The sequence below is a fragment of the Chionomys nivalis genome, chromosome 23 (assembly GCF_950005125.1).
Source record: "Chionomys nivalis chromosome 23, mChiNiv1.1, whole genome shotgun sequence".
NCBI lineage: Eukaryota > Metazoa > Chordata > Mammalia > Rodentia > Cricetidae > Chionomys > Chionomys nivalis.
The window spans coordinates 14,182,861-14,199,030 of NC_080108.1; the positions used below are offsets into that span (position 1 = coordinate 14,182,861).

Consider the following 16,170-nt stretch of genomic DNA (forward strand, 5'->3'; position numbering starts at 1 on the left):
GAGCACTGGCTGTTTTTCCAGAGGTCTTGAGTTCAATTCCCAGCAACCACATGGTGGCTCACAACCATCTATAATAAGATCTGTTGCCCTCTCCTGGTGTGCAGGCAGAACATTGTATACACAGTAAATAAATAAAAAAAGTCCCCGCCCTTGACAGGGACAGCAAGCGATTAGGACACGTGCCTTCCGAGGTTTTCACCCTGATAAACTGAAACAGTTCCATTAACGAATTACAGAATGGGGCCAGAGAGGTGGTTCAGCGGATTAAAGTGTTTGCTGACAGGCCAGCGGACTTGAGTTCGACCCCTGGAACCCACATGGTGGGAGGAGAGAACCAGGACAACAATAAACTGTCCTCCTCGACCTCCACACCCATGCCTTGGCATGGAGCCCACCACCATAAACAAGTTTTTTTGTTTGTTTTTGTTTTTTCGAGACAGGGTTTCTCTGTGGTTTTGGAGCCTGTCCTGGAACTAGCTCTTGTAGACCAGGCTGGTCTCGAACTCACAGAGATCCGCCTGCCTCTGCCTCCCAAGTGCTGGGATTAAAGGCGTGCGCCACCACAGCCCGGCCATAAACAAGTTTTTACTTGAACGATGAGGAAATAGTAGTTACCTCATCCAACTGCTCTGTTGTTATCGCCTTTCTATACCTTATATTTCCCCACTGACTTCCACTAGCCTCCTCCACCAATCCCAACCCAATTTGTGATTTAGATTATTTATTTTTTGTTTGGTTGGTTTTGGTGGTTTTTTGAGATAGGGTTTCTCTGTGAAACAGTCTTGACTGTCTTGGAACTCGCTCTAAACCAGGCTGGCTTCGAACTCACAGAGATCCGCCAGCCTCTGCTTCCCGAGTGCTGGGATTAAAGGCATGCGCCACCATTGCCTAGCTGAATTATTTTGTGTGGCAAAATTCAGAGAACGTGTTTTGTTAAAAAAAAAAAAAAAAAAAGACAAACATTTCAGATATTACATGAATATGAGTATTTTCTGCTTACTGAAAATTTGCCAAAGTAATTGGTTTTGTGGTAATGGAGGCTTTAGCCACTTTTAATTTTTTTTAAAATTATGTGTATGAGCTTTTGCCTGCATGTATGGATCTGGACCGCATTCTTGCCTGGTGACTGTGCAAGTCAGAAAAAGGCATCAGATCCCTTGAGACTGGAGTTACACATGGCTGTGAGCCACCGCGCGGGTGATGGGAACTGAACCTAGGTCCTCTGGAAGCGCAACAAGTGCTCTTAACTAGTGAGTCGTTTCTCCAGCATTTATTTAAAAAATATTTTATGTGTATGTCTGTGTGCTTGAGTGCGTATCTGTGAGAGGCCAGGAAAGGGTGGTGAATCCGCTGTAACTGGAGTTATAGATGGTTGTGAGCTGCCATGTGGGTGCTGGGAGTCATATCCAGGTACTCTGAAAGAGCAGCCAGTGTTCTTAACAACTGATCCATTTCTCCAGCCCCTTCTTTCATTCTTTTAAAAATTTACTTATTATTTTATTTGTATGGGTGTTTTGCATGCATTTATATGTGTGTCACATGCATGCAATGCCCTCAGAGGCCATTGTCAGTCCTCTAGAAACGGCGTTACATATGGTTGATAGTTGCCATGTGGGTGCTTGGAACCAACACTGGTTCTCTACAAGAGATACGAGTGAGCCGGGCGGTGGTGGCACATGCCTTTAATCCCAGCACTTGGGAGGCAGAGGCAGGTGAATCTCTGTGAGTTCGAGACCAGCCTGGTCTACAAGAGCTAGTTCCAGGACAGGCTCCAAAGCCACAGAGAAACCCTGTCTCAAAAAACCAAAAAAAAAAAAAAAAAGAGAGAGAGAGAGATACGAGTGCTCCTAACTGCTGAGCCATCTTTCCAGCCCTGAGCCATCTCTAGGCTCTCATTCTTTTATTCTTAAAAATCAGTATTCTATGTGATTAAAAAAGTATTATTCTAGCCAGGTGGTGGTGGCAAGCACTTTTAGTCCCAGCACTTGGAAGGCAGAGACAGGCAGATCTCGGAGTTTGAGAACAGCCTGGTCCACAGAGTGAGTTCCAGAACAGCCAGAGCTGTTAGACAGAGAAACCCTCTCTTGGAAAAGCAAACAAAAGACTACCAAAAAGGAGATTATATTTAAAAAATCTGCTGATCTTGTTACTCCTTAAAGGGGTTTCAAGTAAGTAAACAAGCAAGCATTATAAGTGCAAGAAAAATTACCCTGAGGTTACATTACCCTGACATCTAAAATATAAACAAATATTTTGTCATAAATAGGTCAAGTCAATACATATTTATTTTGAAACTTCTATCATCAAACCCTTCCTTAAATTTAAGATGTTGTTGAATATGACATTTTTGAGGAGAGTTCATAACTTAGATGGAATTCTGTAAGGTACATATGCTCAGTGTACAATCTTTTAAATTGTATACCTATGACAAGAGAATGAAAAGTGTGTATTTAGGGGCTGGAGAGATGGCTCAGAGGTTAAGAGCACTGGCTGCTCTTCCAGAGGTCCTAAGTCAATTCCCAGCAACCACGTGGTGGCTCACAGCCATCTGTAATGAAATCTGGTGCCCTCTTCTGGCCTGTAAGCATACATATAGACAGAACATTGTATACATAATAAATAAATAAATCTTTTTTAAAAAGTGTGTATTTAGGCATTGATGTACCCTTGTCAAAGTTTTTTCTGTACTTCTCAAGATGATTGTAACTGACCCTGAAAAGTGATGTAATCTGGTAATAACTTCACAATTCAAATCAAGGAATTTGTATAAAAAGTAAGGGCAGGGGTGTAATCGGAGGCTTTTTTGTCCTACCGGGTTCCATAGTCCCTTTTAAAATAACCATTCAGAGGCTTAATACATAATTAGAAACCACTTAGCCTATTGTTCAGGCTTATTACTAACTAACTCTTACAACTTAAAATTAACCCGTTTCTATTAATCTATATTTTGCCACGTGGCTTCATAGCATTACCTGTTTTCTAGTACACTGTTGCTCCAGCGGCTGGCTGGCATCTGCCTGACTCTGTCCTTCTTCTCCCTGTATCTGCTTGGATTTCTCACCTGGCTATATCCTGCTTTGCTATAGGCCAAAACAGTTTCTTTATTAACAAATGGTAATAAAATACATTCACAGCATACAGAGGGGTTTTACCACACACAGCACAGGGCTTCAAGATGGCTCAGGAGGTAAAGGAATTTAAGACTGATGACCTGAGTTAGAGTCCTCAGAGTAGGAGAAAACTGACTTCCCAGAACTTACCCACTGATCTAGACAGACACAAAGTAAATTAATAAATGTAATTTTAAAGTGAAGACTTGGGGTTGGGATGTAGATCAGCTGGGTAGACTGATGGCCTAACGTGCACAAAGCCCTGGGTTGATCTCCAGCACCCCATAAAACAGACATGGTGGTGTTGTATGAAAGGAGAGGTTAGCACACCTCTTGACAAGGATGGAAGAGACCCTTGGGCCTAATAACATGCACATGGTTAAGTTTAAAAAAAACAAAAAACAAAAAAACAAAAAAAAACAACAGACACGGTGGCTTTCACTTGTGATCCCAGGGCTTGGGAGGTGGTGGCAGGAGATTCAAAAGTTCAAGGTCATCCTGAGACACACAGTGAGTTCTAGGTGTGAGCTAGAATTCCTAAAAAAGGTCAGGTTTTGTAGCACTCACATTTAATCCCAGCATTCAGAGGGAGAGGCAGGCAGATCTCATGAAGAGTTCAAGCCCAGCTTGGTCTACATATTAAGTTCCAGGACAGCCAGGGCTATGTAGTCAAATCCTGTCTCAAAAAATAATCAAACAAAAAATTAGATTTCCTGAGAAGAAACCTGTGTCTTCAAAGACTTTCCCCATCTATATTGGAATGTTGGTTGGCTTGACTTGATCTTGTTCAAGTCTTGCGCAAGGATACTAGTACAGGTTCTCTAAAGGAACAAAGCTTTGTTTATATATATTCTCTATGTATAGGAGGTTGTCTCACCCGGGAGAACCCAAGAATCCAGCTGTTGTGCAGCCTGCAAGGCATCATGTCTCAGCAGTCCCCTCCAGGCCTGGAGACCTCAAGGATTCTTGGAGAGCTTCAGGTTTTCAGTCTATGTTGGGATCTTAAAGAAGTTGGTCCTAATATTTGTGGATGTTTTTGTTTTGTTTCGAGACAAGGTTTTCCTGTTGCCCTGGCAAACCTGGAACTCACTATGTAAACCAAGATGACCTTAAACCCATAAATACTCTGCCTCCTCAGTGATGTGATTAAAGGCATTATGCCACCTTGCCGGGATGGGTGTTGTTTTGTAGACGGGGTCTCCTCATGTAGCCCTGATGGAGGTGGGTCTTTATCTATCTGTTGCTTTCATTGGTTAATTAATAAAGAAACTGCTTGGCCTTTGATAGGACAGAAAATTAGGTAGGTGGAGTAGACAGAACAGAATGCTGGGAGAAAGAAGCCGAGTCAGGCAGTCGCCATGATTCTCCCACTCCAGACAGACGCAGGTTAAGATCTTTCCTGGTAAACCACCTTGTGGTGTTACACAGATTATTAGAAATGGGTTAATCGAGATGTGAGAATTAGCCAGTAAGAGTCTGGAACTAATGGGCCAGGCAGTGTTTAAAAGAATACAGTTTCCGGGTAATTATTTCAGGGCATAAGCTAGCCAGGCAGCCAGGAGCTGGGATGGCAGGGAAGCTGCCCCTCGCTCCATACAACATAGTCCCAGAGATCTGCTTCCTGAGCCTGGCTCAGCCATCACTCTTAACCTCTCAGCCATCTCTCCATCCCCTTTGTTTTTTTAAAACAGGGGTCAGGCTTGTACCTCAAGCTGGCCTGAAATTTGTGGCAGTCTCCTGCCCTAGCCTCCCAAATGCTAGGATTACAGGTGTGTGCCATCACACCTAACTCAGCTTTAAAAAACTTCCCAGACTGACTCGACCACAGGTAGGGTACAGGGACTTAGTTATTGAAAGATCCCAGGAGGGCCATCAACTTTGAAAGACAGCACTACCATCACGGAAGCTGCTGACTGGATAGACCGTCTCAGCTATACATTGTACCAGCGTTAGTTAACTCCTGGCCTCTCAAGTCTTTGGCCTTGACTCTGCTAATAGCTGCTTGATCTAAGAAAGTGACTGTGTCAACAACCATTTCTTCATTGGTTAAGTGGAAGCAGTTAAAGGACCAGCACTTCTTTAAAAAATTAAGCCAAGCTACGCTTTAGTCCTAGCATGCAAGAGTAGAGGCAGTCAGATCTCTGTGAGTTGGTGGCCAGTCAAAGCTACATAGCGAGACCCTGTCTCAAAACAGAGCCGGGTGGTGGTGGTGCACGCCTTTAATCTCAGCACTTGGGAGGCAGAGGCAGGTGGATCTCAGTGAGTTTGAGGCCAGCCTGGTTTACAAAGCGAGTTCCAGGACAGCCAGGACTGTTACACAGAGAAACCCTGTCTCAAAACAAAACAAAGACTAAAGTAAAAGCAAAACAACAAAAAACCCAAAGAGAAAACTTGTTAGGTTTGTTCAGCGCCCACGTGGGAAGTCAGAGAATTTGCAGGTGCTGGTTCTCCTTGAACGAAGTGTGTCCTAGGGATGAAGCTCCTGTCCTTGTGCTTGATGCCAAATACCTTCAGCCCTGAGCTCTCTTGCTAGCCTATGACCAGCATTAAAAAAAATTTAAGGTAGAGTTGGTATGTAATCTAGGCTGCCTTTGAGCTCACTAGTCAACCCTGTTATTGGGGGCTAGAAGAAAATCTAGGATGGATTTTCAGAGAGACGGGAAGTTGAGCATCTGGATGAAGCAGTGCCGAGTGCAGGGGAGAGGCAAAGCCAGCCACAGGCAAAGCTAGAATCCAGGCGATTCAGGGACTAAGGTGGGGAGTTAGTTCTTTGAGGAGTTTGAGGCTAGCATGGGCAACAAAGCAGACTCCATTTATTAGGGAAAAAAAAAAGGCAGTCAGTGGTGGGGAAAGGGCAAGAGAAAAGGTCAGATAAGGAATAGTCGCTGGGTGCACCCATAACCCACCAAACAGAGGCCAGTGATTCTCACCAAAAGACAAAGTCCAGATAGCAGCCAGGCATGGGAAACTCTCACACCTCCTGTTTAATTACGCGCCCTCCACCTGAAAAAGGGCTTCTTTGTGTAGCCTGGACTGCCCTGAACTTGATCTGTACGTCAGGCTATCCTGGAATTGACGGAGATCTCCCTGCCTCTGCTGCCCCCGCCCCCACCCCAGGCTGGGATTGAAGGTGTGTACCACCACCACCTTGCACATGTACTTTGAGATACATTTACTTTTATGTGTGTGTACATGTATGGGTGTGTGTGTGCCATTGTGTGTGTGTGTGTGGAAGTCAGAGGGCGACCTGGACCATACGGGCTGAACTCATGTCTACAGGCTTGGCAGCAAGCACTCTTCTCCAGGGAGTGATCTGTCTGGCCCTTAATGGTAGATCTGTTACCCCTGGGGCTTGTCTAAGGGAGGGGAGAAGCAGCTGGAACATTCCCGGGACTACATTCATTCAGAGTTGTCTTCATACTCAGTCCTTGAGCTGAGCAATGGGAAGGCTGCCATGCAAGAGATGCCCAAATACCAGAGATTAGCAGCCTTTGGAAAGGGCCTCGAATCAAGAAAGAAGAAAGTCCTGAAGAATCACAGCTCTTCCTGGGCCATCAGGGCCACCAGCGCTGCCTGCACCTCTTCCACCCGAGCTTGGGGCAGCAGACAGTCCTGAATGAGGGCCACCGCAGCTGCCTCTGTCAAGCTGCCGAAGTCCTGGGATGTCTTAACAGGTAGGTGGCCAGCCAGCTCACAGAGTGCAACATTGAAAGCCCCACTTTCCTTGATTCCAAAGCTGGACTTCCGGGCCCACAGGATGACTCGGAGCCCAGGGAGGCCCGCAGAAGATGATGCTGGCCCGGGTGGAGCGCCCCGGGTCACAAATAAATTATGTGCAATCTCATGGTTACTGAGATAGTCAGTGGCCCGGCATACCCTGCGAATTAAGCCTTCCATGTCAGGCCCTGGCCCACTAGTGTAAAAGAGGAAGCCAGGGGCTGGGAGGGCCTGCAGCAGATGGATATAGCCCTTTGGGTCTAGAGGTGTGCTTGGGGCGCTCTCCACAGGCAGTGGGTGGGCCAGGTAGTACCCATGCAGGTGGAGATGGTTCACAGAGGCCAAACCTCCCAGGCTGTTGAAGCCGACCCGGAAGCCTGGGTGCAAACTCAGTAGCACAGCTTCAAGCCCCGCCCGCAGTGCCCCAGGCAGCAGGCGCTGGGGGAGCCCCTGAGCAGGCTCAGGCACTAGCAGCACGTGCCCCCACTCCAGGGGGCTGACATTGATCAGCACAAGGATGTCCTCTTGCTTTGGGCCATCCGGCTCCCATCGTCGCAAACGGAAAAGGACTTCTCCAGGTCGGATTTTATTGAAGTTAAACTGTTCGGGGTCAAACTCCTGCCTCACACTTTGGATATTCTGGGGTGGCCTCCTCTGTACTCCTCGCTCTATATTCAGCTGAGCTACAAAGCCCACGGAGCCACGGAGGATTTGGGTCTGCAGATCTTCCAAGCGGTATCGAAAGAGGCCCAGCTCCACTCGCTGCCTCCACGCAGAACAGAGGGCAGAGTCAAAGCGGGACCGTGGCAGTGAGTCCAGGGTGCGGTTTGCATTCCCTGGCCACTGGATTCCCTTCCCGACGAGGTCTTTCTGTCCATAGACAAAGTCCGGGATGCCTTGCTCCTCCCAGTCCTCAGGGTTCGGAGGGAGCAGATAGGAAGTTTCCTGTGAATCCTGTGAACCGTCTTGAGCAGCCATGAAGCTACCTGAAACAGAGATGAAAAGTACATAAATACAGAGATACAGAGGCAGGCCGTTTCCAGAGGGTTTTTTTTTTTTTTTTTTGGTTTTTTCGAGACAGGGTTTCTCTGTGGTTTTGGAGCCTGTCCTGGAACTAGCTCTTGTAGACCAGGCTGGCCTCGAACTCACAGAGATGCGCCTGCCTCTGTCTCCGGAGTGCTGGGATTAAAGGTGTGCGCTACCACTGCCTGGCTGCTTTTGATTTTTGTAACAACAACAAAAAAGCCTGCACCACCACAGCCCAGCTCAGAGATTATTATTATTTATTGTTTTATATATTTTATCTTTTTTTTTTTTGAGACAGGGTTTCTCTGTGTAGTTTCTCTAGCTCCAGATAGATCCATCTACCTCTCCCTCCTGAGTACTGGGATCACCACCACAGTCCGGCCAGAGATTATTTTTGAATCATGTTTTTTCTCTAATTATAAAACTGAGAAAATTGATGAAGTCAAGGATTTGCCGTGCATAGGCGAAAGAATGCCAAACCAGTCAGCTCATGAACGGGGATAATGTGAAATTCAAGGTTCAATGCTGCAGGATTCCACCTTGGTCAGCACCGACGAGCAGAAGGTAGAGAAGCAGAAGCTTGGAAGCACAGGAGCTGAAATGAACCAGACCCCTCATTTGGAATGTTTTTAAAATTCTGAAAAATCAAATAAAAGCAACAGATAATGTGACCTTGGTAAAATATTTAGAAAGCATAGACATTGTTTATAATCCTATAATCTGCAAACAAGGGTGCTTTTACTGAATTAAAAATACAGCCAGGCATAGTGGTACACCCAGCACTTGGGAGGTGGATCTTTGAGTTCAAGGACCGCCTGGTCTACAAAGTGAGTTCCAGAAGAGCCAGAGACACACAGAGAAACCTTGTCTTGAAAATCAAATATGTGTGTGTAATAAAAATATAAAAATATATTTTGAAGCCAGGCGGTGGTGGTGCACGCCTTTAATCCCAGCACTTGGGAGGCAGAGGCAGGCGAATCTCTGTGAGTTCAAGGCCAGCCTGGTCTACAAGAGCTAGTTCCAGGACAGGAACCAAAAGCTACGGAGAAACCCTGTCTCAAAAAATCAAAAAAAAAAAAATGTATATATATATATATATTTTTTTTTTGAGCTAGGTATGGTGGCACATTCGTTTAATCTCAGTTCTTGAGAAGCAGAGGCAGTTGTTTTTACTGTTTGGTTGTTTTTTTTTTTTTTTTGGTTTTTCGAGACAGGGTTTCTCTGTGGCTTTGGAGCCTGTCCTGGAACTAGCTCTGTAGACCAGGCTGGTCTCGAACTCACAGAGATCCGCCTGCCTCTGCCTCCCAAGTGCTGGGATTAAAGGCATGCGCCACCACTGCCCGGCTGTTTTTGTTTTTGAAACTGGAGATGATGGCAAACACTCTGATCTCAGCACTTAGGATGCAGAGGCAGAGGATCTCTGTGAGTTCGGAGACGAGACCATATAGCATGGCTACTTAGAGAGACCGTGTCTCAAAATCAGTTAATCAATCAATCAAAATAAATTTAAACACAGAGGGAAAAGGAACTCTCTCAAAACAATAAAGGTTGGGGGCTGGAGAGATGGCTCAGCAGTTAAGAGCACTGACTGCTCTTCCAGAGGTACTGAGTTCAATTCCCTACAACTATATGGTGGCTCACAACCATCCATAATGAGATCTGGTGCCCTCTTCTGGTCTGAAGGCATGCATGCAGACAGAACACTATATATATAATAAATCTTTAAGATAAATAAATAAAGGTGGAGGGCTGGCAAGAAGGCTCATTGTGTAAAGGTGCTTGCTGCCAAGTGCAGTGACTTTAGTTCCATACCCTGAATCTACAGAGACACAGAGAACAGACTCCTAGCTTCTCGTGTGCACCGCAGCCTGTGCATCCATGCACAAACCAGTAAGTGCAAATCTAAAAACATTTTCCTCTTCTCTCTCTCTCTTTCTCTTTCTTTCTTTCTTTCTTTCTTTCTTTCTTTCTTTCTTTCTTTCTTTCTTTCTTTCTTTCTTTCGTTTGTTTTTCGAGACAGGGTTTCTCTGTAGTATTTTGGGGCCTGTCCTGGTATTAGCTTCTGTAGACCAGGTTGACGCCAAAATCACAGAGATCCGCCTGCCTCTGCCTCCCAAGTGCTGAGATTAAAGGCGTGTGCCACCACTCAGCAAAACATTTTTAAATAGAGATCAATCAAGGAAGACACTGGCATCCTAGGACCTCCACACGCATGAAGGTGTGTATATACATGCACACACCACATATATATGTGTGTGGGTCGTGACCCCTTCCGGGGTCATATATCAGATATCCTCCATATCATATATTTACATTACGATTACATAACAAAAGCAAAATTAGTTATGACGTTGCAATGAAATAAAATTTATGGTTGGGGATCAGCACAACACAAGGAACTGTATTAAAGGGCTTGCAGCATTAGGAAGGTTGAGAACTGCTTGCTGTTTTAGTGTTTTAGCACTTGCCTTGCAAATGTGAAGAACTGAGTTTGAATCCCCAGAAGCCAAGTAAAGTTGGGCGCGCTACATGGCTGTAATTCCAGTGCTCCTGCCTGAGATGGAAGGTGGAGACTAACACGCAAGGTTGTCTTATGATCTCCACATGTGTGGTGGGTGCACACACACCGTACACAAATACTACATAAACTCAACGCGCTCTATGTGTGTGCACATTCGTTGGGCCACCAGCTCACAAATAACAGAGATGTTAATTATGAAAGCTTGATCTTAGGCTGGTCCCACTAGCTCTTATAACTTAAATTAACCCATATATTTTAATCCACATTCTGTCCAGTGGCTTGTTACCTTATCTCTCCGTACTGCTCATGTTGCTTCCTCCCTGTCTAGTTGGTGACTCCGCCTTCTCAGAATTCTCTCTTTGCCTGGAAGTCCCGCCTATATCTCCTGCCTAGGTATTGGCCGGTCAGCTTTTTATTACACCAATCATAGCAATACATTTTCATACAGTGTACAACATCCCACAACATAGCTCAGCTGGTAGACTACTTGCCTAGCGTTGGGTTTGATCCCCAGGACTGAATCATCTGGGTGTGGTAGCACTCGCCTGTGGTCCCAGCACTTGGGAGGTGAAGACAGGCAGATAGAGGCTCAGCATTGACAACACAGTGAATCCGAGGCCAGCCTGAGCTACATGAGATCCTTTCTCAAAAACAAAAATTAGGCTGAGTGCTGCAGCCAGCGCAGCCTGGATAGCCAAGACTGGCTGGGGGTGCCGGGATTGAGACGCTGAGGCTTCTTTTCAGGTGGAAGAACAGCAACCTTTATTTTGCCCAGCAACCTTTTATACCTCTACTCCTTCTGTGGAGACCCACCGGTCAGAAAGAAAACAAACATCCTTGTCAATTACAGACCATAAGGAAGTTCTGCTGTCAGTCAGGGGGAGTGAGGGCAGCTGGATCACAACACTGAGAGTCAGGAGTGGTGACCCTCCTGTGACCCCAGCATTTGTAAGGCGGTCAGGACCAACTCTATGTCCATAACAGCTTACACAGTGAGAATCTGCAATGTCAGTTCCAATAGTAAGAATAAGACAACCACCACAACTTGAACTGAATTTGAACCAAGCTTATTTTTATTGGGGTGCACCCAAGAGCTGGCCAGTTACTGCCTCCTAAGTAGGGTTAAAGAAAGCAGCCCCGATTTCACCTCTTGGGCCCCTTTCTAAGGAGTAAAATCACAAGTAGTTTATCAGAAGGGAGACAATGGGACAATAAGGAAACACACACAAAAAAAAACTTTAAAAAACATCAGGTGTTCACCCACCATGTGATTAGGAGGGGGTCAGAGAGGTTCAGACTACTCATAAAAACCAAATCAAGATCGCAGGTTGGAGAAGGTCAGGTTGCAGGAAACAGAGCTACTCAATTCTCACAGTAAATAGAAACTTACTTTAAAAAATACAGCACAATGGCTCCTGCCTTTAACATGGAGTCAGGCAGGTTCCTCATGCATAAGAGAAAGAAAAAGGGGAAGGTAAAGGAGTGGGGAGACAGAGATAGACCAACTTCAGTCTAAGTTTAGTTTCCCTTATCTTTGCTGGTTCAGACACTCACACTGGCAAACCAGAAGAAAACACACAAACACAATGATACACAGAAGTCTACCTAAGGTTTAATAAGCACAGAGTTTAGTCTTTCTAAATTAAAATACAAATGGCTAATATGGTTTTGTTTTGTTGAGACAAGGTTTCTCTTTAGCTCTGGAGCCTGTCCTGGAACTAGCTCTAACGATGCTGGCCTCAAACTCACAGAGATCCGCCTGCCTCTGCCTCCCAAATGCTGGGATTAAAGGTGTGCGCCACCACCGCCTGGCAACAAATGGCCAATATTTTAAAAAAGTGTTCAATATCTTTAGCTAACTCTTACACTTAAATTAACCCATACTTCTTATCTGTGCTTTGTCACGTGGCTCATAACTTTTACTTCATTTTCTATACATCTTGCTCCCCAGCAGCCGACTGGTGTCCGCCCAACTCCACCCTTCTTCTGCCCAGCATTTTCAGTTTGGCTTTCCTGCCCAGCTTTACTCTGACTTGCTGTAGTCCAGTCAGCTTTTTCACTAACCGATGAGAGTAATCCATATTCTCGGCATACAGAAGGATTATCCCACAGCATGCTCTTAGCCATTGAGCCATTTCTCCAGCTCCCTCAGAACTGGCTAGTAATAAGCCTGAGCTATCGGCTGCACATTTATAAATAAGATTAAGCCACTATATGTTTATTTGGGACTGGGCAGACGGGACAGGAAGACTCCACTTTACAGAACACTTGCTATTCTTCCAGAGGCTCAATTCCCAGCACCCACATGGAGATCTGACACACTCTTCTGGCCTCTGAGGGCTTCAAGCACAAACATGATGCATAGACATACATGCAGGTAAAACACCCATTCACATACAATTTTAATTTAAAAAGAGTTAATCAGAAGTTGAGCACAGCGGTACACATTTGCAATCTCAGGACTTCAGAGGTAGAAGTAGGAGAATAAAATTCAAGGCTGAGGGCTGGAGAAAGCTCTGTAATTACGAGTGTTTGTTACTGGGGCCAGGGAGATGGCTCAGCAGTTAAGAGCACTGGCTGCTCTTCCAGGAGACCTTGTGGGTTCTATTCCCAGCACCTATGTGGCTGCTCACAACTGCCCGTAACTCCAGGGAATCTCGCACCCTCATAGACATGCAAGCAAAACTCCAATGCACATAAAAACGAATAAATCTTTAAAAAAGGGAAAGAAAAAAAGAGTGCCTGTCTCTCAATCATGAGGACTGGAGCCCCAATCCTAGATCAAATGGCTCCCAACTACCTGTAGCTCAAGCTCCAAGAGAACCGACATCCCCTGGCCTCCATGGCACCTGCAGTGAGTGTAGACACATGTGCACACACTCACAGACACACATAAAACCATAAGAATTAAAAAAAAATACCTATAGCTACATTGCCAGTTCCAGGTCAGTGTGAATTACACAAACCTATCTTATCAACACCCAAAACAAAGGGCCTGTCCTCATAGAAAAATAACTGCTTTAGGCATTACCATAGTGTAGCCTGCCTTTCATGAAGTATTTGTACACAGTGGAAGGAAATCACACATTGAGGTAGCGGTAACAGGTATATGCAGATGAAGACATTACTATGCAGCGCAGGGAAAACACGGCAGTCATTTACTGATAGGGTCCAGGTGATCATAGGTCTCAGAGTTCCCTGTGAGGTTTGCAGAGGAGAAAGACCTAGCCAGCCCTAACTAGAGTTAACCTAAATTGCAAACGTGAGACACGATGTGGGGGAGAGTACTAGGTACTCTGAGTGTAGATCCTGGGAGGCTTGCACAGGGACACCTGCTGTAGGGCGGAGAGGAGCGGAGAGCGCGCAGTGGCTGAAACACGGGGAGCCAGAGAAGAGGAAGTCTGCCTACAGAGGGCCAGGACTAAGGCTTAATTAAAACTATCAACCCTGTCCACGCCTTCTTGTAAACCATCACCACTTTGGCTGTGCAGTGACAAATTCCAGAACTAATTTGGTTTCTAGAACTAAAGTAAAGTCGTTTCTCTAGACTCTTATCTGCTCTGCCCTGTGGCCCCTACTGATGGCTGCCATGAGACACTTAGAATCACCCGACACGTTTGTTACTCCTGGCAATGGCCAACTGCAGGCCCAAAGATGACGCCTTCCAACTAACCCCCAGCCCAACTTTTTCTACCCCATAAGCACCCCAGACAAACGGGCTGGATTCTTAGACCAGAGACCCACATCTCTTGCAGTTTTATGGCATGAATAAAAGACTATTACTGCTGTTGTTTATTCCTGAGCCTGTTTTCCTTCTCCCCTCTCTTACCAAAAAGTAATGCTTCCTTCCTTCCTTTTTATTTATTTTTGTGGTGCTGGGGGATCAAAGCTAGGGCTCAAACATGTTAGACTGAGTTATTGCTTGTGCTGGCTTTATTTATTTATTCATTTATTTATTTATTTTCGACTTGACACAGACCTAGGCATATTTGGGAAGACAAAATCTCAGCTGAGGAAATGCCTCAATCAGATTGGCTGGGAGGAAAGTCTGTGGGGTATTTATTTATTGTCAACTTGATACGTTCTGCTTCGAGACTCCTAAGTAGCTGAGCTTACAGATCCGTGCCACCTGGCCTAACTTCTTTAATAACTTTAAACTAAGATATATATGCTCACGCTTAATAAAGCTCAGAAATTATGAGTGGGTACAATCAAGAATGAATCTGTACAATGTTGTCTCATTGGGGATACAAACCGTACTCAAAAGCATGCACCAAACCCAGTAGTGGATGGGCAACTCAAAATGAACTCAAGGTATTTTGGGAGATTAATTTTTTGTCTCATAAAGCTTTGTTTGGGAAAAACTTTATTGGTCTTTTGCTTATATACCATAGTTTCTGGTGTGGGGTGGGGGATCAATCTGTGTTAGGTTACTCTAGAGCAGTGGTTCTCAACCTGCCCCTTAGGTGTCAAATGACCCTTTCACAGGGGTCCCTTAAGACCATTGGAAAACCCAGACATTTACATTACGATTCATAACTAGCAAAATTACAGTTATGAAGTAGCAACAAAAATAATTTTATAGTTGAGGGCTACAACTCAGGAACTAACTGTGTTCAAGGGTTAAAGCATTAGGAAGGCTGAGATCCACTGATCTAGAGGAACAGAACCGATGAATATATATTAAATGGGGCTTTAGTAGATTGTTTTACTTGATACTGCCTGGGCAGGCCAACAATGGTAGTTGCTCAGTCCACAAGGATGAGTGTCTCAGCAATCCCAATCCGGTGCTGAAGGCCAGGGGAGTTGTTGGTCTTTAGTCTGAGTTGGAAGCTGGAAGAGGCTGGTTCTAATGTCAGCAAATGAACTCCACGGTGCAGTAACCGGACAGACGACTTATCAGCAAGCGAAGGCAAACGGGCCACAAGCAGTTTCCTTCTTCCATTTCCCTTTTGTATGGGCTACTACCCGAAGGCATTGTGCACATTCCCACTTCAAATAATCTGACCAAGGAAATCCCATAGGAGTGCCCAGCAGTTTTGCCTTCTCCTTGATTCCAGATCCAATCAACTGACCACCAACATTAACTGTCACAGAATCCACCTTTCCCTCCTCTTCCCTGTAGCTTGGAATCCTCACTTTTCCACGCAGTTTAAGTTTGTTCATTCGTAGGTGCATCTGGTAATTATCTGAATGTCCTGGCGGTTAGGAGAAGGGAGCAAACAGGTAGACCAATCTTGGTTTCTACGGCGGGAAGCTTGAACTTTGCGGAAGGGGTCAAAGGAAGCCGGATAGCTGTGATGATAAAGGCAGTGGGGATCTGTGGACAGGACCGATCTCTAAAAAGCCCGAGTTCTCAAACATCACTGAAACTGAACCTGTTTTGTAAAATGGAAGCCTACCTTGTCAACTGTTCCACGAATGGGCGATAACTGCACAATCAAACAGTTTCAGGAAGCAGCAGGGTGGTAAGCTACTTCTGGAAGAGTCGGCAAGGTGGCGGGGGCTGCAGCTCGTATCCAGTAAGACTGTCTGGGACTGTCCCTCTCGGCAGAGGGGCACCGGATCTCCTCCGGGGAGGTTACCTGCTCCACCCAGGACAGAGGTCTCCAACACCTGCTTTAGGCGAGGCGGACGCATCTCCGGGTTCTGCGCGAAGACGCATCCGGGGGAACGCAACGAGGGACGTAGTGGCCTCACGCAAGCGCAGTCTGCACCACGTGCTCGCGGCGCGCTCTGCCCCGCCCACTAGGAGGCGGGGCCATGAGCCCTGGGCTCCGCCCCGGCGCGTCCGGC

The 16,170-nt window shown here is 45.8% G+C and overlaps 1 protein-coding gene and 1 pseudogene across 4 annotated transcripts; one reads left to right on the forward strand and one right to left on the reverse strand.

Moving 5' to 3' along the window:
* Positions 1-2,215: 2,215 nt before the first annotated feature.
* Positions 2,216-16,043, reverse strand: Gdpgp1 (GDP-D-glucose phosphorylase 1). Of its 4 annotated transcripts, none has more exons than XM_057756446.1 (3): positions 15,777-16,043; positions 15,087-15,669; positions 2,216-7,813 (listed from the first exon to the last, which is right to left on the reverse strand). In XM_057756446.1, the coding sequence occupies exon 3, from the start codon at positions 7,803-7,805 to the stop codon at positions 6,645-6,647; it is 1,161 nt and encodes a 386-aa protein (XP_057612429.1). In that variant the 5' UTR covers positions 7,806-7,813; positions 15,087-15,669; positions 15,777-16,043; the 3' UTR covers positions 2,216-6,644. The 4 variants fall into 4 exon arrangements, with proteins under 4 accessions (XP_057612429.1, XP_057612428.1, XP_057612427.1 ...); XM_057756445.1 differs by having other exon boundaries at positions 15,087-15,694; XM_057756444.1 differs by lacking the exon at positions 15,087-15,669.
* On the forward strand, positions 3,412-3,499 carry LOC130865624 (U6atac minor spliceosomal RNA; annotated as a pseudogene).
* Positions 16,044-16,170: the final 127 nt, after the last annotated feature.

Bases quoted from the DNA above. Each gene is read 5' to 3' on its own strand.
- Gdpgp1 (XM_057756444.1), bottom strand. From the start codon at position 7,805: ATGGCTGCTCAAGACGGTTCACAGGATTCACAGGAAACTTCCTATCTG.